The sequence below is a fragment of the Ambystoma mexicanum genome, chromosome 2p, assembly GCF_040938575.1.
Source record: "Ambystoma mexicanum isolate Mex_15411 chromosome 2p, UKY_AmexF1_1, whole genome shotgun sequence".
NCBI lineage: Eukaryota > Metazoa > Chordata > Amphibia > Caudata > Ambystomatidae > Ambystoma > Ambystoma mexicanum.
In genome coordinates this window covers 940,375,383-940,397,203 of record NC_090923.1, presented here as the reverse complement: position 1 = coordinate 940,397,203, position 21,821 = coordinate 940,375,383, and the positions used below count along the sequence as shown (strand labels likewise).

General features: G+C 46.7%; 1 protein-coding gene across 6 annotated transcripts in view; it reads right to left on the bottom strand.

Annotated features, from left to right (window-relative positions):
- Positions 1–21,821, bottom strand: part of VASP (vasodilator stimulated phosphoprotein) — a 476,938-nt gene that overhangs the window by 57,991 nt on the left and 397,126 nt on the right. For all 6 annotated transcript variants that reach the window (XM_069644704.1, XM_069644701.1, XM_069644707.1 and 3 more), the window contains 2 exons: positions 2,799–2,835; positions 228–273 (listed from right to left, as the gene is read on the bottom strand). In XM_069644704.1, the coding sequence (XP_069500805.1) occupies positions 228–273; positions 2,799–2,835 (83 nt within the window). The remainder of the gene's footprint in view (positions 1–227; positions 274–2,798; positions 2,836–21,821) is intronic.

Genomic DNA, 21,821 nt, shown 5'->3' with positions numbered 1-21,821 from the left:
CCAAGGGCAACAACCACATGGCTTCCCGATTTGCAATGTGGAACATGAAGAGTGCACCTGCATAGAGGTTACCCAATAAATGACTGGCACAAAGAATCTTGAGCACCAAAGTAGTCGATAGAAAGGGCAGGCATGAAGTGTATGTATAAATCACAAATTTAAATATTTCTCATTTGTCTAAGGGCACAGCCATGGCAACCTAAATATTCACCCTTTCGGTCCCTCACCTGGGCAGGGTAGAGCTGTTTTTCTCCCACGGTCTTCTAATGTTCTCTGTTCAAAACAAAAAGGCAAACAGACAAGATGAGACACAGAAAGCTGTTGGTTCAGAGTTATTTTCAGGGTAAAACAATCCCCTTTATCAAATAGAAGAGAAAGGATGAGAGGCAGAGAAAGAAAAAGGACTCCATACAGGAGATCGTGCAGGCGTGAACGTATAAGCAAGAGTGTGGGCGAGTGTGTCCCCAATATCTTTCACCATCAATCACACCCTATTCCAAGCATCTATCAACCAACCCAATGCCTATGGGGACTACCATTGGAGACTATTCTTGTTTCATATAATGAAGGCAGTTGGCGATTTGTATAAGCTTCCAGGTTTTACAGATATGGGCCCTTCCGCAAACTAACTTTTCAAGCTTCTTGCTTCTGAGGAACCCGGCACCTCAACTGAAGAATGTTGAGGAGAGACACTTGGCTAGTCAACCAGAGTTGTTCAGTCATCACGTAGTCAGCCTGGTGGATAAGCACTCTGAATTGGATGCAAGGGAAACATTAATCCAACACACCAAACATTCACAACTATTTGAAGTCTGGTAAACTTCGAGCCTCTTTTTATACCATTCTGTGTGGCTGCCATCTTGCCATTGAATTGTAATTAAGTGGTTTAGTCATATGTTCTCCCCCATCATAGAGTGCGCCAATTTGGAGTCAAAGAGAAACCTTTTACTAGGACACATTTTTTGCCGTAGCCCAGCCAATGACATGGGCATGCAAACTTGTTGGAACCATATGGCCCCAATCCACACTTTGCCAGGTTAGGACCTGCTGCTGACTAGATTGCAAGGTGGCAGGCTGTGCTGGATTGGATAGACTCTCCCCGTTTGAATGTTGCAGGTCCCTTCCATTGGTGGCCTCTGGTTCTAGGTACAGGGATTGGACCTGGAGCTATTTGGGATCTTTGGTCAAGAGATCCAAGCATTTGAAATTGAAGGACCACCAGAGACTCGCCAGAGGACTGCTGCAGCAAACAGCATTGGCAAAGCCAATCCCTGCATGCAGACTTTTTTCAAGTCAACAGGAAGGACACAAACCGGGTGCCTTCCTCCTCTGGAGTAGTGGGACCAACCAGTCTCAAGGCCTGCATTGCATCCATCACATCACTGAGGTTGGAGTTGTTGCCGGATCTGCAGTTTTCCTGCATTCACGTGAGACTACAATGCTGTAGTATCGGCACCTTGTCACTGGAAACTTTGCTGGCATCCTCACTGCGCCCCTGAGAATGTGCCAAACTGCCACCACGAGAAAGGGCCTGCTGGAACCTGAAGTCCAGCCACATCGTTGCCAACCCTGTCCTGGTTCACACCAACATCTACTGCTCTTGAAGGGTCCTTCCATGCTGCTGGTACTGAAAAAGAACTCTTCAGTCTGTCCTGGGGTCTCAGAGGCCATGACCTAACAGTCGGTGGAATCCTCAAACCAACATGTGAGCCTTTAGCAGCACAGCCTACAGTGACCCCTTTGTCCCCACCAATTCTCTGTCCCCGGGTATCATTAATTTCATAAATCTGAGTCGGGGAGTTGAGATCGCCTATGCCAATTCAAGAACCCCTATCCTGATTGACGAGCTTTGGGCGTAAAGTCCCAACTAAAAAGCAGATACCTTACTGGGCCTGTGCGCAGCGGAGACTGGGTTACGATTCACATCTACAGTGATCTGTGGCCTGGAGACTGGTAGTCTAGCCTCCCCACAGCTGGAGACCAGACAGAAATTCCTACAATACATTTCTTCAAACCTGCTTGCCTACGTTCATTTGGTTAAGAGACAAACTCTTAAAAGGTTAAGGATGGTCTCCCAGGTTGATGCATGCCTGGGGTTGCTTGTGTTCAGGAGCAGAGTGGACCTGGCCTAACAGCTCAGTGGGGCTGCTGACTGGTAGCAGTACCTGAATGATTTGCATAGGCTCGACCCCTTTTGCAATGGCGTAGACTAGCTAAAAGAAAGTGGTGTGGAAGGTTGCACAGAGCAGTGCCAGTGGTTCATATTTATTCCAAACCTTCCGCCCAGCATTTAAGGATGGTCTTCTCACCATTGTTCTTGTGTGTTCGATTCACAAGCCTTCCATTGAATAATATATCCCATCTCGAACCCCAACTCCCCTCACCCACCTTAGGTACCCATGTCCAACGTATTCCCTGAAGTGGTAGGTAATCCATTAATGTATATGTGCTTGTTTAGTGATTTTCCTTCCCTACCTGTTTGCTGAAGATGATGCTGCGCTCTTAAACTATTTTTGCACTTACCTGCGTGGAACTCTGTTCCTTAAACAGACTTCGCCATTAACTGTACTTCACACCATGCCAAATCCGCCCCCACCAGAGTCTATACCTCACACTCACCCTACCTTTGAGAATTTGGTCAAGACTTCAGTGCAACCTTGTTGCACTCCCAGGTTGGCTTCTCAGAACCCCTCACCAGCGTATACTCTGAAAAGCTGTCAGACGTATGCAGGAGTCTCTAAAAATCCCCCTGCCAACCCTAAAACGAACAGAGGGAAAGAGGATTCCGAGTTACTTACCACTAGGTTGGCTTGGGGTTGGGAGCTCGGATTCATCCTGAAAAAAAGAAAATCAAAGAAAATGCTTCAAGATTAAGGGTAGCAACATAAATCAATTTTTTCCTTCAACTAGTTTCATAAAAAGAAATCTTTTCTATTCCTATACAGCGATCTCAAACCTATGCAAAAAAAGAACGTTGGGAGGTTGGGGTGGGGATGAGGAGGATGAGTCTGGCCAATCATATGGAGCAGAACATGTGCTGAATCCATCACTAACCACCCACATTCACCACGGCTGTCTGCACCTCTCCCCTCCAGGTGTCCATCATCTTGAACATTAAAGTAAATAACACCCCACTGTGCCCCAGACGCCTACCCCCTCCAACCCGCTCTTTGACTTACCTTCTCGCCACCAGCAACCCTCTACCTGAGCAAAGCACCTTTCTCGGATAGAAATAGTAAAGCGACAACATCCCTTAGCAGGTAAGATAGTTTGGTGGGTTGCACACTTGCTGAGATCTGTAGGTCTTCGGTTTGAATCCCAGTAAGGCCTACTCAGCCTTTCATACTTCCGAAGTTGATAAATTAATACCAACTTTGTTGGGTTTTAATATAAAACGGTTTGGGGTTGAAAGCTATTATATATACATACATACATATATACAGCAAATTATTTACCATTGTGGCCATCTTTGTAGTTCATTGTTAAAGGATGTGGGTATGCATTGGTTGTGAAACCTGCTTCCTTTAAAATCTATATAAAAAATAAGCACCAAAACCTATCAACACCCCAGAAGGAGACCTCGGTATTTGAGTCGGACTAGGGCATAAAATCGTCTTGGGCACCAATGAAAAAGTGGCCCACAGTTACAAATGTGAATTAATTCCTTTTCCTTAAAAGTCCATTTTACAAGTGGCTTAGCCATTTTATAAAATTGTGCAAATGTTGTTACCTTATTACTGTATGTTCAAATATTTGTATTAAGTCAAGTTCACGGATAGATGGGTTCAATCCCTTTGAAGAAAATAAGTGCAAAGACTTAGTATTCTTGTGAATTCTAGTGTACGTACGTCCTCGTAATTCTAAAGAATTACGTTTATTAGGGTTACGCAATACAAGCACTAATGTGTTCCTTTCCGTGTATCAACGAATCATTTTAGAAACGAAACTCCTGAGTTAGGGACTCTAGGTTCTATTAGTGTGTCTTGCGCGAAATGCGTTCAAGGTCTGTTACAAGGTTACAGGTAGGTTACACAGTAGTTTGTGCTCACAATGTTAGCGCTGGTTCATTCCTTTCTATGTATTTGTAAATCGTTTTTACAAAGCACCCGAGTTACAGATTCTATTGTAATTATATGTTACATGCGTAATGCGTTCTAATAATCTATTGCAGGTATGCAGTAACAGAATAGTCTAAATTCGTAATGTGAGCGCTGCTTCATTACATTCTGTTCATCAGTATATAATTTTTCACAAGTCATCCGAGTTAAAAAAAAAAAAAATCAAACTTCTAATTAAGCGTGTAACGCGTTCAAAAAGTACATTACAGATCTGCAGTCAGAGTAGACTATACTCGCTACATATTGGTACTGCATTAAATAGCTGCTCACTGAGGATTGTAATTTAAAGACTCTTACCCGCACCATTTCCTCGATGCGCTCTCGCGCTTAGGTCTAATCTGTGAGGCGCCAAATGGCATCTGTATTAAAGGTGTTTGTTGTTGCCATCATCATCATGACAGTCCTACTATTTCCCCTTTGGGCGCCGCTGCGTGCGCCATCTTTTGGGAATCAGTTCATCGTAATATCTACGTTTGCTGATTATAATTGCCCAGTTCACTGTTTATAAGTTGTAAAACTATTAGTGAGTGCCTAATTCGATGTTTGCAATAACGCAATTCAAGTATATTAAGTGATACATGTTTTGCATATCAATTCTCAATCTAGGGTTATTAATGAGTATATAGCACATATTAATACAGAAGGTGCTTTCCGGCGTGATACTAGCCTTGTTATCAATATATGTTCCTAGTATTTGGACATAGGTCGTCCAAGAATGTATAGCTTGAACAGCACCCCTATTGTATGTAGATTTCCAAAAGTACATGATTGTATTCGTAGTTAGTCACAGGAATATGATTTCTGAGTGAAATCTCAGTGACGAGGCAAACTCGTGGGTATTTGTTACACTGATCTGAGTAACCACCAAGTGCTTATGTGTGGACCTCGACATTGGTGTATATAAGTAGGGTAGTTATATCATGCACATTAGTTCAAAAGTTGAGTGATTATAAAAATGACACCATTTCATTGTCCTTGTTGAGGCTTTGGACAGTCTAAATTTGCAAATGATCCTGGCCTGTGCTTGGCGTAACTTTTTCTCCTTATTGCCTCCTCTTCTGCCCATTTTAATTTTCTGTAAGCCTTTAAATCTGATGTCCGCTTTGTTTGCCATTTGATGTTTGTCTGGCCAATGGCTTGTCAGAGGGAGTCTCTGGGCTAGGCTCCTAATTTTGGCTAAGTGTTCTCGAATGCGTATCCTAAGTTCTCTAATGGTTCTTCCAATGTATGCCAAATTACACACACAGATCATGCCATATACAACGTATTTAGTTCTGCAATTAATTGGTGGTTGGATCTTAAACTCGTTGTCGAATGAATCTTTAAACATTAGCTTTTTCATAAGCAAATTTGAACATTGTGCAGTTTCCGCATTTTCTGAATCGATTCATAGGTGGTTGTAACCAATTTGAGGTGGTCATTTTTTGTGGATCCGGTAATGAGGGGCTCAACTTGTTCCTCAGAGTTTCTTCCTTTCTGAAAATCATACGTGGTTTGGGATCAATGTGATTTCTAATGTTTACATCCAGTTTAAGGAGATGCCAATGTTTGTAAAGAATTGTATTCAATAATTTGCGATTGCTACTAAAGTTGGTAATGAACCCCTCTGTGGGTTGTTCTGTCCGTTTGGTGCTTGGTGTTCAGGTCTGAGCCAGTGAGTAGTTTTCTGGGTTATGCAAGACACCCAGCAACTTTATTAACACAAACTTCTCTGTTTCTTTCAGATCTAAAAAAACAAAGGATATGTCTTTATCCCAGAATCTTCAGTTTTCTCTAAAGAAGGATAAGTGTCTTTGCAATCTTAGTGTTCAGCTACACTTTCAACTTCTTTTGTGTCTTCTTGCTTTCCTTTTCAACCAGTAATATGTATATTTTCTGACATTTCCTTTCCCGTCTTTTTGATCTTTCCCTTTTCTCTTTGAACTCTGTTTGTGTTTTACGTTTTCTTTTCTAATTCTGTTTTAAACAAAACATTCTGTCATATCATCTCTTCTCCTGTTTAATTATTGTGGGATTAAACCAGGTGCTGAATCCTGGTATAGTCGTTTGTCCAAAGAGTCTGAAGGATAGTTTGTTTTCAAGCACACAATGTGTATATTAACTTTGCTTAATAACGAGAGAGACATTTTCTTTTCCCTTTCACAGAAGATCTTATAGTCTCTGAACACTAATATATATGGGATACATTACTCACCGTAATCGTATTTCTGATGCTTGTATCTGCTTAGATTCACATGCTGTGCATAGGCCGACATCTAGTGGAAGCTGCGGAGTATTACAGTTTGTTTTTCGAAACTCGAAAATGGGCGTCGACACAGGCGTGCCAGTAATACTATCCCTAGTGTGACGTCCACTGTACCCAAGATCCCTCACGCGTCTGGGATCCTCAGATTGTATTTTTTTTTCCTGACATGAGGAAGCATGAGGAGTAGCGTGAGTACAGATAATCCAAGCAGATAGACAGAAAGGTAAGACTACAAGCAATCATGCGCCTTCTCTTGGAGGGGAGGAAGGGTGGGTCGCATGTGAATCTAAGCAGATACAAGCATCAGAAATAAGATTACGGTGAGTAATGTATCCCTTCTGAGGCTTGTGGAATCTGCTTAGATCACATGCTGTGCATAGATTAGCGAGCAGTACCCGAAGAAGGAGGTGGGATGTGAGAAGGGTCATGAGCAAACAGGTGTCTTAGAACCGCTTGTCCCACTTGTGTATCTGTCTTGGAATGAGTGTCAATGCAGTAATGCTGAGTAAAAGTGTGAATAGAGCTCCAAGTAGCTGCTTTGCAAATGGTGTCGAGGGGAACATTTGCAATGAAAGCCAGAGTGGCACCAATGCCTCTAGTAGAATGGGCCCTTGGCGTAAAAGGCAGAGTTTTTCCAGAAAGAGAGTAACAGCTGTATACAGTTGATAATCCACTTCGAGATCGCGCCTTTAGAGACGCGATCCCCCTCTCTGCCTGTAGCTACGGAGACAAACAGTTGATCTGTTTTTCTTAGCGGTCTGGTCTTATTTACATAGTAGAGGACCGCCCTACGCACATCAAGGGTGTGTAGTTTCACCTCAGCCGAGCTTTGCGGGTTCTGGAAGAAAGCCGGAAGCTCGATGGACTGGTTTACATGGAATTTAGATATGAATTTAGGTGAGAACCTAGGGTGTGTGCGTAAAACCAGTTTGTCTTTGTGGATAATAAAGAAAGGATCCTGCACTGACAGAGCCTGAATTTCACTGACCCTTCTTATGGAGGTAATGGCTACTAAGAAGGCCGTTTTATAAGTCAGGTGTTTGAGACTACTTTTATGCATGGGTTCGAAAGGGGGGGCCCATGAGCTTAGCTAGCACCACATTGAGGTCCCATCCTGGCGGTGGGTTCGAAATAGGAGGGTGAAGTCTCTTTACTCCTTCCATGAAGGCTTTAACTACTGGTACTTTCCACCACGATACTTTGTTATGGGATGTGGTGTAAGCCGAGAGGGCTGCCAGGTGTACTTTCAGAGAGTTAAAAACCAACCCTGCGTCCAGCAGGTGGAGCATGTATGTTACCACGTTGGAAGGAGTGCAATCAACTGGGTTGATTTGTTTATTCTGGCACCAAATAACGAATCTTTTCCACTTGTCAAAGTAACAGTGCCTTGTGTTTGGTTTCCTGGATTCTTTTAGGATGTCCATACACCTCTGTGGTAAATTGAGATGCCCAAACTCTATGACCTCAGGAGCCATGCTGCCAGGTTCATTGAGTTGGGTTCCTGGTGCACTGTTAGACCTTGTTGCTGGGACAGTAGGTTGTACCAGGCTGGGAGTTTGATGGACTCGCACAGCGCCATCCTGCGTAGGTGTGGAAACCATGGTTGTCTCACCCACATGGGAGCAACTAGGATGAGCGTCATCGATTCCTTGTTCATCTTGTACACCACCTTTCTGATGAGGAGTTGGTGGAAAAGCGTACGCAAACATCCCTGACCAGTTCATCCACAGGGCGTTCCCTTGGGAGTCTGGCTGGGGGAACCTAGATGCAAATCCTGGGCATTGTTTGTTTTCGCTTGTGGCGAATAGGTCTATAGTGGGGAAACCCCACTGAGAGAAGAGATCTTCTACGATCTCTCTGTGAAGGACCCATTCGTGTTCTTCTGGAAGGGAGTCTCTGCTTAGGGCATCCGCTAGGGAATTGAGCTCCCCTGGAACATGTTGTGCTGATAGGAAGATGTTCCGTCTGAGTGCCCATATCCAGATTTTCTGGGCAAGCTTGGACAGATTTGGCGAACGAGTCCCTCCTTGTTTGTTCAGATAAAACATGGCTGTCGTGCTGTCCGTCCGGATCTGCACCGACAAGTTTAGTAGATGGGGCTCGAACGCCCAAAGCGCTCGGAATACTGCCAGAAGCTCTAGCAGGTTGATGTGGTTCTTGGCTACTGAGTGAGACCAGAGACCCTGAGCTGTGTGGTGGAGATGGTGAGCTCCCCACCCAGTCAGGCAAGCATCTGTAGTTACCACTGCTTGTACTTCGGGATCGTAAAAGGGTTTTCCCCTTGCGAGATTCTCTTTTGTCCACCAGTGTAAGCTCTGTACGAGTGTTGGCGAAACGACCACTAGATCGTCCCACTGACCACTTGCCTGAGACCACTGTTTCGCCAACCATTCCTGCATGGGACGCATGCGCAGACGCGCGTGGGGGACCAGGTAAATGCATGACGCCATCATGCCCAGTAACCGCATTGCTTTGCGTACCGTTATTTGTTGACCTGACTGATAATGTGGAATTTGCAGTAGTATATTCCGAATTCTCTCTTCCGAGGGGAAGGTCAACCCTTTCTGAGTATCTAGGATTGCTCCTAGGAACTGTTTTGAGGTGCTTGGCACCAGACTTGACTTCTTCTCGTTGATAGAGAAGCCTAACTCGTGGAGGAGGTCGATAGTCCTCTGAATGTTTGACATGCAAATTCTTGGGGTTTCCCCCGTTATGAGCCAGTCGTCCAGATAAGGGTACACTGGGATTGCCTCCCTGCGTAGGTGTGCAGCTGCCACCGCCAGTACCTTGGTGAATACCCTTGGTGCTGAAGCTATCCCGAAGGGCAGTACCTTGAATTGGTAGTGGCGACTGTCCACTTTGAAGCGCAAGTATTTTTTGTGCGCCGGGAGCATGGAAATATGAAAATAAGCATCTTTCATATCCAAGGTTGCCATGTAGTCCCCTCTTTTTAGGAGGGGGATTACCTCTTGTAGCGTGGTCATACGGAATTTTTGGGGCTTGACATACTTGTTGGCAGGCCGTAGGTCCAATACTGGGCGCATTGTCAAATCTTTTTTTGGCACAAGGAAGTAAGTTGAATAGATACCCTTGTTTACCTGGTGTCCTGGGACGAGTTCTATCGCGTCCTTTTCTAGCAGAATGGCGATCTCCTCGAGAAGGATCTTCTGATGTTCTAAGGAGTGTATTCTTTGTCGTGGAGGGTGGTTCCGGGGACGCTGCAGTAATTCTATACAATATCCTGTGGACACTGTTGACAGCACCCATCTGTCTGAGGTGATCCCTTCCCAAGCCTGGGTGAAGTTGGAAATGCGTCCCCCTACTGGGGTTGCGTGAGAAGGGACCCTGAACTGAGCGTCACTGCTTTGGCGGAGGCGTGCCCCCTCCCTTGTTGGGGCTGCCTCTGCCTCTTCCACGACCTCTCTTGTTACCTTTGCTGTAACTTTGGGTAGACTGCTGGTTGTTGTTCCATTGTGTACCCTGTCCTTGGGCATAGTTGCCTCTTTGTGAATTTTGGCCGCGTGGGCGACGAAAATTACTGTTCCCCCTCTGGTTCGGGGGTTTGTTGGTAAGCTGGCCAAGGGATTTGAGAGTCTCGTACTCGTCCTTGGCATTTTTAAGTGCGTCTTCGACCGCTTTCCCAAACAATAGATCTGGTTCCACCGGCTTGTCTATTAATGAAGCCTGTGTTTCTGTTTTGAACCCCGACTGCCGTAACCACGCATGTCTCTTGATAACAGTTCCTTCTGCTATCAATCTTCCTGCGTTGTCTGCAGCGTCGAAAGTTGCTTTTAATATGCAACCAGACACGGCTCTCCCTTCTGCCGAGATCCGAGCCAACTGGCCCTTTAACTGTTCAGGAGCAGAGGCTATGAGCGCTGCGACCTCTTCCCATTGATGGCAGTTGTAACTTGCCAACAGGGTGGTGGAGTTTGCAATCCTTGCTTGGTAGGCGGACGTTGAGGCTACCTTCCTGCCAAACCCGTACAGTCTTTTGCTCTCCTTGTCGGGAGGAGCTTCTGACGACGATAAGGGTGTCCCAGCCCTCTTCCGAGTGTTGGTAACCACTAGGGAGTCTGGTTTAAGATGACCTCTTATATAAAGAGGGTCAGACTGGGCTGCCCGAAAAAGTTTTTCGACTCTGGGGTTGACGGCTCTGGTGAGGTTAGGATTCACCAGGGATGGATCTATTCTACGTTGGATGGATTTAAGGATAGGGATGGTCTGAGCGACCGGCCTCCTCTCTCCCACCAACTCTTCTGCGAAGTCCCTTTCCTCCTGTACACCGTGGGTGTCGATGTGAAAATGTTCTGCTGCGCGAGCAAGAACTTCATTAAGGAGGGGTTGGTTATCAACTGGCGAGTCGGTAACTGGGGCTTCGCTCTCTACCGGGGAATCTACTCTGTAAATTTCCTGCTCATCTTCTACCTCCTCCAGGTCCTCATCCTCCGCATAGTATTCAGACCCGGTTCGTTCCTCCATAATTGAAAACTCCTGGTCCCCTTCAGGGAAAGGTTGTCCTTGGTATCTGGGGTGTGGAGTAGAGTATGGAGTAGAGTAAGGCTGCACCTCGAAGGGGTCAGGTCTTTCGACCCAGGCCTTTTTACTTAGGGGGATAGGATCAGAGGAGCCTGAGGGTGTGGCCCCTTGAGGGTCATACGAAAGGAAATGTTCTGGGTTTTTGTCATAAAAATCCGCTAAGGAAGACATCCTTGACATGACCCTGTCTATGTCCTCACTGGACCATTCTTTGGAACAGGGTATGACTTTAGTAGGCAACTTAGAGGACTTATCAAGGGTACCCTTGCTGGATGTTGATGTCCCAGTAGATTTATGTTTATCTGTCTGCTTGGGGTGGAAGGATGGTCTTACAGGAGTGGAAGGCTGAGCTTTCCGCTGTTTCCCTCCCTCCCCGTGCGTGGAAAAATGTTTTCCCTGCCCCTTGGAGGCCCCAGAGACTTTCGACGCCTGGCGCCGAGGGTCGGGAGAGGTATCTTGTTTCGAGCGTGGGGCCTCGCTGGTGTTAACTGCGCTCTCGGTCTCTTGGAGCGCGGCCTGGGGGTGGAAGTCGTCTTCGTCTTCCGACGATCAAACTTCCGTTAATCTAGGGAGCGAGGCACTCTTGGCAAGAGTGGATGATTGCCTTGCGTCATGAGGCGATCTCGATCGAGAGCGCCCAGAGGACACCGAGTCGGACCGTTCTATCCGTGCCTCTTTCCGAGAAGTCGACGTCGTCGAGGTTCGGTTGGACTTAGTGTGCTTAGTGTGTGTAGGTGTAGCGCTTGCGTCGCCGGGGGTCTTCCCCATAGCCGCCCTGCCGGACAACCTTCCGAGGTCGGGGACCTGTGCTCGGCAGTCTTTCGACGCCGTAATGCCCTCGCCGTCCGAAAGTACGGCGTCGCTGCCATCGCTGAAGGCGCCCTCCGCTGCCATGGCTGCCTGCCTGGCGTGGTGGGCCCAACGCTTTGTCGAACGGTCCTTAAGTGTTTTAGGTTTAAACCTACTACACGCTCTGCAGTTCGCTTCGGGGTGGTCCCTCGGCAAGCAGAGATTGCACGTGGCGTGCCTGTCGACCCAAGGGTATTTGCGGTTGCACTTGGGGCAGAATTGGAAAGGGGTACCCTCCATACGCACCTTGAGGCAGCGGGCTGGTAAGTGTAGGAAATATATAAGGTGTACCTATATACCAAGAGTGAAGAGTATGTACCACCCCCCACTCTCCCTACTTGCAGGGCCGAGGCCAGCGGCCTACTAGGCCCGGGCCGAGGCCAGCGGCCTTCCGAGGCCCAGATCCGTCGTGCAGCAGCCGACGGTCGATGTCTTCTCCAGCCGTCGTCGAGTGTCGATGGTCGACGTTGGGGTGGGGAAGGATGTCAATAAATAATTTTAAATTGCAATAATAGCAAAAGTATGGCTAAGGCCAGGGGACTCCGCAAGATGCTTCCGACCAGTATGGCGGAAAAAAACAATCTGAGGATCCCAGACGCGTGAGGGATCTTGGGTACAGTGGACGTCACACTAGGGATAGTATTACTGGCACGCCTGTGTCGACGCCCATTTTCGAGTTTCGAAAAACAAACTAATACTCCGCAGCTTCCACTAGATGTCGGCCTATGCACAGCATGTGATCTAAGCAGATTCCACAAGCCTCAGAAATATATATATATATATATACACATATATATACACACACACATATATATATATATATATATATACACACATTACTCACAGTAATCGTATTTCTGATGCTTGTATCTGCTTAGATTCACATGCTGTGCATAGGCCGACATCTAGTGGAAGCTGCAGAGTATTAGTTTGTTTTTCGAAACTCAAAAATGGGTGTCGACTCAGGGCGTGCCAGTAACACTATCCCTAGTGTGACGTCCACTGTACCCAAGATCCCTCACGCGTCTAGGATCCTCAGATTGTATTTTTTCTGACATGAGGTAGCATGAGGAGTAGCGCGAGTACAGATAATCCAAGCAGATAGATAGAAAGGTAAGACTACAAGCAACCATGCGCCTTCTCTCAGAGGGGAGGAAGGGTGGGTCGCATGTGAATCTAAGCAGATACAAGCATCAGAAATACGATTACGGTGAGTAATGTATCCCTTCTGAGGCTTGTGGAATCTGCTTAGATCACATGCTGTGCATAGATTAGTGAGCAGTACCTGAAGGAGGTGGGATGTGAGAAGGGCCATGAGCAAATAAGTGTCTTAGAACCGCTTGTCCCACTTATGTATCTGCCTTGGAATGGGTGTCAATGCAGTAATGCTGAGTAAAAGTGTGAATAGAGCTCCAAGTAGCTGCTTTGCAAATGGTGTCAAGGGGTACATTTGCAATGAAAGCCAGAGTGGCCCCAATGCGTCTAGTAGAGTGGGCTCTTGGCGTGAAAGGCAGAGTTATTTCAGAGAGTGAGTAACACAGCTGGATACAGTTAATAATCCACTTCGGGATGGCACCTTTAGAGACGCGATGCCCCTCTCTGCCTGTAGCTACGGAGACAAACAGTTGATCTGTTTTCCTTAGCGGTCTGGTTTTATTTACATAGTGGAGGACTGCCCTACGCACATCTAGGGTGTGTAGTTTCACCTCAGCCGAGCTTTGAGGGTCCTGGAAGAAAGCCGGAAGCTCGATGGACTGGTTTACGTTGAATTTATATATAAACTTAGGTGAGAACCTAGGGTGTGTGCGTAAAACCAGTTTGTCTTTATGGACAGTAAAGAAGGGATCCTGCACTGACAGAGGCTGAATTTCACTGAATCTTCTTATAGAACTAATAGCTACTAAGAAGGCCGTTTTATAAGTCAGGTGTTTGAGACTGCTTTTATGCATGGGCTCGAAAGGGGGTCCCATGAGCTTAGATAGCACCACATTAAGGTCCCACCCTGGTGGTGGGTTCGAAATAGGAGGGTGAAGTCTCTTTACCCCTTCCATGAAGGCTTTAACTACTGGTACTTTCCACCACGAGACCTTGTTATGGGAAGTGGTGTATGCCGACAGGGCTGCCAGGTGTACTTTGTGAGTTAAAAACCAATCCTGCGTCTAGCAGGTGGAGCATGTATGTAACAATAGTGGAAGGAGTGCAATCAACTGGGTTGATTTGTCTACTCTGGCACCAGATAACGAATCTCTTCCACTTGTCAAAGTAACAGTGCCTTGTGTTTGGTTTCCTAGATTCCTTTAGGATGTCCATACACCTCTGTGGTAAATTGAGATGTCCAAACTCTATGACCTCAGGAGCCATGCTGCCAGGTTCATTGAGTTGGGTTGCTGATGCACTGTTTGACCTTGGTGCTGGGACAGTAGGTTGTACCAGGCTGGAAGTTTGATGGGCTCGCACACCGCCATCCTGCGTAGGTGTGGGAACCACGGTTGTCTTGCCCACATGGGAGCAACTAGGACGAGCGTCATCGACTCTCTGTTCATCTTGTTCACCACCTTCCTGATGAGGAGTTGGTGGAAAAGCATACGCAAACATCCCTGACCAGTTCATCCACAGGGCGTTCCCCTGGGAGTCTGGTTGGGGGAACCTGGATGCAAATCCTGGGCATTGTCGGTTTTCGCTTGTGGCGAATAAGTCTATAGTGGGGAAACCCCACTGAGAGAAGATATTTTCTACGACCTCTCTGTGTAGAACCCATTCATGTTCCTCTGGGAGGGAGTCTCTGCTCAGAGCATCCGCTAGGGAATTGAGCTCCCCTGGAACATGTTGTGATGACAGGAAGATGTTCCGTCCGAGTGCCCATATCCAGATTTTCTGGGCAAGCTTCGACAGATTTGGCGAACGAGTCCCTCCTTGCTTGTTCAGGTAGAACATGGCTGTTGTGCTGTCCGTCCGGATTTGCACTGACAGGTTTAGTAGGTGGGGCTCGAACGCTTGAAGCGCTCTGAATACTGCCAGAAGCTCTAGCAGGTTGATGTGGTTCTTGGCCACTGAGGGAGACCAGAGACCCTGAGCTGTGTGGTGGAGATGGTGAGCTCCCCACCCCGTCAGACATGCATCGGTAGGGACTACTGCCTGTACTTCGGGATCGTAAAAGGGTTTTCTCTGTGCAAGATTATCTCTTGTCCACCAGTGAAGGCTTTGTACTAGTGTTGGTGAAACGACCACTAGATCGTCCCACTCACCACTTGCCTGAGACCACTGTTTCGCCAACCATTCCTGCATGGGACGCATGCGCAGGCGCGCGTGGGGGACCAGGTAAATACATGACGCCATCATGCCCAGTAAACGCATTGCTTTGCGTACCGTTATTTGGTGACCGGACTGATATTGCGGAATTTGCAGTAGTATATTCCGAATTCTTTCCTCTGAAGGAAAGGTCAACCCCTCTTGAGTATCTAGGATTGCTCCTAGGAACTGTTTGGAGGTGCTTGGCACCAGGCTTGACTTTCTCGTTGATTGAGAAGCCTAATTCGTGGAGGAGGTCGATAGTCCTTTGAATGTTTGTCCTGCAAATTACTGGGGTTTCCCCCATTATGAGCCAGTCGTCCAGATAAGGGTACACCGGGATTGCCTCCCTGCATAGGTGTGCAGCCGCCACCGCCAGTACCTTGGTGAATACCCTTGGTGCCCAAGCTATCCCGAAGGGCAGTACCTTGAATTGGTAGTGAGACTGTCCACCTTAAAGCGCAAGTACCTTCTGTGCGCTGGGAACATGGAAATATGAAAATAGGCATCTTTTATATCCAAGGTTGCCATGTAATCCCCCTTTTTTAGGAGGGGGATTACCTCTTGTAGCGTAGTCATACAAAACTTTTGGGGCTTGACATACTTGTTGGCAGGCCGTAAGTCCAATACTGGGCGCATTGTCAAATCTTTTTTTGGCACAAGGAAGTAAGATGAATAAATACCCTTGTTTACCTGGTGTCCCGGGACGAGTTCTATCGCATCCTTTTCTAGCAGAATGGCGATCTCCTCGAGGAGAATCTTCTGATGTTCTAAAGAGTGTACACTCTTTGTCGTGGAGGATCGTTCCGGGGACGCTGCAGTAGTTCTATACAGTACCCTGTGGATACTGTTGACAGCACCCATCTGTCTGATGTGATCCCTTCCCAAGCCTGGGTGAAGTTGGAAATGCGTCCCCCTACTGGGGTTGCGTGAGAAGGGACCCTGAACTGAGCGTCACTGCTTTGGTGGAGGCGTGCCGCCTCCTTTGCTGGGGCTGCCTCTGCCTTTACCACGTCCTCTTCCATTACCCCTGCCGTAACCCTGGGTAGACTGTTGGCTGTTGTTCCACTGTGTACCCTGCCCCTGGGAATAGTTAGATCCTCTGGGAATTTTGGCCGCACGGACGACGAAAATTACTATTCCCTCTCTGGTTAGGGGGTTTATTGGTTAACTGGCCAAGGGACTTGAGTGTCTCGTATTCGTCCTTGGCATTCTTCAGTGCGTCCTCGACCGCCTTACCAAACAGATCGGCTTCCACCGGTTTGTCCAACAATGATGCCTGGGTTTCTGCTTTAAAACCAGACTGCCGTAACCACGCATGTCTCTTGATAACAGTGCCTTCTGCTATCAATCTGCCTGCGTTGTCCGCGGCGTCAAAGGTTGCTTTTAAAATGCAACCAGACACGGCTCTACCCTCTGCGGAAATCCGAGCTAACTGGCCCTTTAAGGGTTCCGGAGCAGAGGCTAGGAGTGCCGCGACTTCTTCCCACTGATGGCAGTTGTAGCTGGCCAACAGGGTGGTGGAGTTTGCAATCCTTGCCTGATAGGCGGACGTTGAGGCAACTTTCCTGCCGAAACCATATTGTTTTTTGCTCTCCTTGTCTGGAGGAGCTTCGGACGATGACAAGGGTGTTCCAGCCCTCTTACGAGTGTTAGTGACAACTAGGGAGTCTAGCTTCAGATGTCCTTATCTAGAGAGGGTCAGACTGGGCTGCCCTGAAATGTTTTTCAACTCTGGGATTCACTGCTCTGGTGAGGTTTGGGTTCACCAGGGACGGGTCTATTCTTCGCTGAATAGACTTGAGGATAGGGATGGTCTGTGCAACAGGCCTCCTTTCTCCTACTAACTCCTTGGCGAAGTCCCTCTCCTCCTGGACACCGTGGGTGTCAATATGGAAATGTTCTGCTGCACGTGCGAGAACCTCGTTCAGGAGGGGTTGGTTATCGACAGGGGAGTCGGTAACCGGGGCTTCCTTTTCTACAGGGGAATCTACTCTGTAGGTTTCGGGGTCTTCCTCCTCCTCTTCTTGGTCATCATCCCCATAGTAGCCCGTCCCGGTTTGCTCTTCTACCATGCCAAAATCTTGGTCCTCACCAAAGGAAGTCTCTCCTTGATATAGTGAGTATGGTCGAGAGTATGGTTGTACCTCGAAGGGGTCTGTAGACCTCATTGGTGTCTCAAACCGGGGCTTCTTACTCGGGGGGGATAGGATCATTAGAGCCTGAGGGTGTAGCCCCTTGTGGATCATATGAAAGGAAATGGTCTGGATTTTTATCGTAAAAGTCTGCCAAGGAAGACATCCTTGACATGACCCCATCTATGTCATCACTGGACCATTTTTTGGAACTGGGAATGGCTCTCAGAAAGTTTTGGAGATTTATCTTGAGTAGATTTGCTCTTTGAAATATCAGCAGACCTGGTCTTGTCTGCCTGTTTAGGATGAGTGGAGTGTTTTACAGGTGTGGAAGAGTGCAGAGGCTGCTTCTTCTGCTGTTTTCCCCCCTCCCCGTGAGTGGAAAAGTGTTTTCCCTGTCCCTTTGTGGCTCCGGAGGTTTTCGACGCCTGGCGTCGTGGATCGAGGGTAGAGTCCCTGTCCTTCGAACGTGGGGCCGTGCTGATCTTGTCTGCAGGCTCTAACTCCTGGAGTGCGGCCTGGGGGTGGAAGTCGTCTTCGTCTTCCGACGATCGAACTTCCGTTAGCCTAGGGAGCGAGGCACTCTTGGCAAGAGTGGATAATTGCCTGGAGTCATGCAGCGATCTCGAACGCCCAGAGGACACTGATTCGGACCGCTCTGTTTGTGCCTCTTTCCGAGCACTCGACGTCGTCGAGTCTCGGTTGGACTTTGTTTGTTTAGTGTGGGTGGTGTGTGAAGCGCCTGTGTCGCCGGGGGTCTTCCCCATAGCCGCCCTGCCGGACGACCTTCCGAGGTCGGGGACCTGCGCTCGGCTGTCTTTCGATGCCGTAATGCCCTCTCCGTCCGAAAGCACAGCGTCGCTGCCATCGCTGAAGGCACCCTCCGCTGCCATGGCCGCCTGCCTGGCATGGTGGGCCCAACGCGTCGAACGGTCCTTAAGTGTCTTAGGTTTAAACCTAAGACACGCTCTGCAGTTCGCTTCGGGGTGGTCCCTCGGCAAGCAGAGATTGCACGTGGCGTGCCTGTCGACCCAAGAGTATTTGCGATTGCACTTGGGGCAGAATTGAAAAGGGGTACCCTCCATACGCACCTTAAGGCAGCGGGCTGTTAAGTGTAGGAAATGTATAAGGTGTACCTATATACCAAGAGTGTAGAGTATGTCCAACCCCCCACTCTCCCTACTTGCAGGGCAGAGGCCAGAGGCCTTCCAAGGCCCGGGCCGAGGCCAGAGGCCTTCCGAGGCCCAAATCCGTTGTGCAGCAGGCGACGGTCGATTTCTTCTCCAGCCGGCGTAGAGTGTCGAAGTTCGACGTTGGGATAGGGAAGGATGTCAATAAATCAATATTTTAGCAAAAGTATGGCTAAGGCCAGGGGACTCCACAAAATGCTTCCGACCAGTATGGCGGAAAAAAAACTATCTGAGGATCCTAGACGCGTGTTGGGATTTTGGGTACAGTGGATGTCACACTAGGGATAGTATTACTGGCACGCCCTGTGTCGACGCCCATTTTCGAGTTTCGAAAAACAAACTAATACTCTGCAGCTTCCACTAGACGTCGGACTATGGACAGCATGTGATCTAAGCAGATTCCACAAGCCTCAGAAATATATTCTCCGTCCGTCCGTCCGTCTTTTCAACTAACGTGCTTTCACTTTGACCCGTTGTCAGCTGGATCGGCTGTTAAACACAGAACTTCCCTCCCGTGCAGAAAATAAAGGAATCACGCCTCCGCCCCTTCAGCCCTTTGTATCGGAGCTCAGCTCTCTTCAAGGGTCAAGTCTTCAAACGACCTCACCCGGCAACTGTCAATCGACACACCTTTCGACTCTGTGCCTTTATAAAAATATAACACACCAGCGCCACTTACTTTCGCAGGATTCAAACGGCAACAACGATCGCCGTATTTGTAACCAACACCTTATTGAGTGCAACGGCACATCTTCCGTCAACAGGATTCAGCCGGCGACAACGATCGCCATACGTTTTGTAACAATGCCTTATTTAGCACAACAGCGCATAGCAATCAGCAACAGGCTGGAATATGGCTTCACTTAATCTGCCCTTCAATATGCCCACGTATAACTGTCGTTCTCAGTCTCTCCCATGTCTTCTCCTGTTCCCTAGCAAACAAAAACCAAGGAGCTCTCATTAGAAGAGGGCACCTCATGCACTCCATTCAGAAATAAAGGCATTTATTATAAAGGCATTCTTTCTCAGATATTTTAGTGATTATTAAGGATTGTTGACTACAATCTCATCACAGGTACATTCTTTGGCAAAAGCTGCAGAGGTTTGGCAGTTTCGTCTCGCTCGGATAAACTCCCCTGTGGGTATATTGAGAATGGTAGATTTTCGATGGCAGCTTTTGGCGTGTAGTATGGAATTGACTTCAGTAGGGTTTCTGTATGTGTACGTCTTCAGTTCATTCAGTTTGACAAATTGTTAGATCAAGAAAGTTGATTAAGTAAGGCATCACAGCTTCCAGAGAACTCTATTCCAAATACATTATTGTTGATGCGGTTTACAAAGTCATTGAATTCCAGTGCTGTGCCCTTCCAAACTATTAAAACATTGTCTATGTATCTCATCCACTTGAGTAGTTGTTTCTGATAAGATATGTCCTGATAAATGACGATTTCTTCCAGATAGCCCATAAAGAGGTTTGCCAGGACCAGGGCATATTTTGTGCCCACTGCCACACTTTTTGTTTGTTGGTAGATTATATTGTTAAAGGTAAATATATTGCAATCAAAGGTTAATTTGAGCATTTCCTTGATCTTGTCCACTTGAAGATAAAGTGATGACGAGTCCCCTTTGAAGGTATGGTCTATGGCCTTGATCGCCCAATGTTGTTGAATGGACGTGTGAAGTGCCTTGACATCCAGGCTTGCCAGTTGATAGTCCTGTTTCCATTCAATAGTTTTGAGTTTAAGAATAACATCGGTGGTATCCTTAAGATACGCTCTCAGTTTGCTTGCTCTTGGTCTCAAGATGTTATCAAGGTATTGTGAGATGTTTTCCGTTGCCCACCCAATGCCACTTAGGAAGGGCTGGCCTTCAGGTATTCTGTCATAGTCCTTGTGTACATTTAGTAAAAAATACATGGTGGGAATTACTGGTTCCTTAATATACAGGAAAGTTTTCTCTTCGTCGGTCAAAAGACCTTTCTTGTGCCAGTCCAGTATTTCCTGCTCCAGTTTTTGCAAAATTTGTTTTTTGGTTCAGTCGAGAGTGTCTTGTAGCAGCCAGGTTTCTCTAAATGTCGTCTGGCCAATTCTAGGTAATCCTGTCTCTCCTTGATGACAATGTTGCCCCCTTTGTCTGCTTCCTTTATTACTATTGATAAGTCCGATGCTAGATCCTGTAAAACCTTCTTTTCTTGCAGAGACAGATTATACATCGGGGTCTTTCGAGTTGTCTTATTCTTAGGTTTGTAAAAGTCCTCTGTGACAGCTTTATAAAAAGTGTCTATGATGTTATCCGGTGCTAGTTGAGGCACACATTTGATTTGGGCTTCAATTCTTTGCTTGGTAACATGTCCGGTTGTATGTTTAGCTCACAAAGGTGTTCTGGTATGTCGTACTCTTGTGATTCACCAATTGATCTTAGAAGGTGTATCTCTTCAATTTTTTTAATCGCATGTTCACTTTGGTTCATCTGTATCGACTTTTCATAGTTAGTTGGTACCCTGGTTGCAATAAAATGTTTACGTTTTAGTTTGCGCACAAATATGTATAGGTTGATATCAATGTCACTGAACCAGGTGGTGGGTGCAAACGATAATCCCCTGTTTAATAGTTTATTTTCAGTTTCGGTCAGTATTCCCTTAGATAAATTGATAACAAGGTCTTGTCCCATTTGTTCCCGGTATATTCTTTCGCACTCGCTGTGGTGAATCTTCTGTTTGCGTTTCCTTGTGCTTCTTGATTTGTTAGGTCTTGTACCCCCTTCCTTCTTCTCCTCCTCCTTGTGTAAGTGGCGTAGGTGCTATGTTCGTTGGTAATTGAAAACGGACCCGCTTGGTATTTGGTTTCTGTTGTCTTTCTTATAACATTTTATTTGGTTCATATAGCCTTGTTGATTTTTATTTTTAGTTGTTTCTTCTGTAACAGACATTGAGAGCGCATTTCGCGCAAGGCACACTAATAGAACCTAGAGTCCCTAACTCAGGAGTTTCTTTTCTAAAATGATTTGTTGATACACGGAAAGGAACGCATTAGTGCTTGTATTGCTTAACCCTAATAAACATCATTCTTTAGAAGTCAGAGGACGTACGTACACTAGAATTCACAAGAATACTGAGTCTTTGCACTTATTTTTTTTCCAAAGGGATTCAACCCATCTATCCGTGAACTTGACTTAATACAAATATTTGAGAACATACAGTAATAAGTTAACAACGTTTGCACAATTTTATAAAATGGCCAAGCAACTTGTAAAATGGACTTAAGGAAGTACCTGGACTAATTAAATATCTTTGTTTTTCCGCTTTGTTCTTGATATACTGTTTCATATTTGTTCTTTACCCCATGAATACTCCCCTTTGCCAACCCCTGTATTTCTGCGACTACTCTTAACTATTCCGTCTTGTTTTTTATTGTGATGAATGTGACTGATACTTTGACTTTATGCGCTAAATAATTGC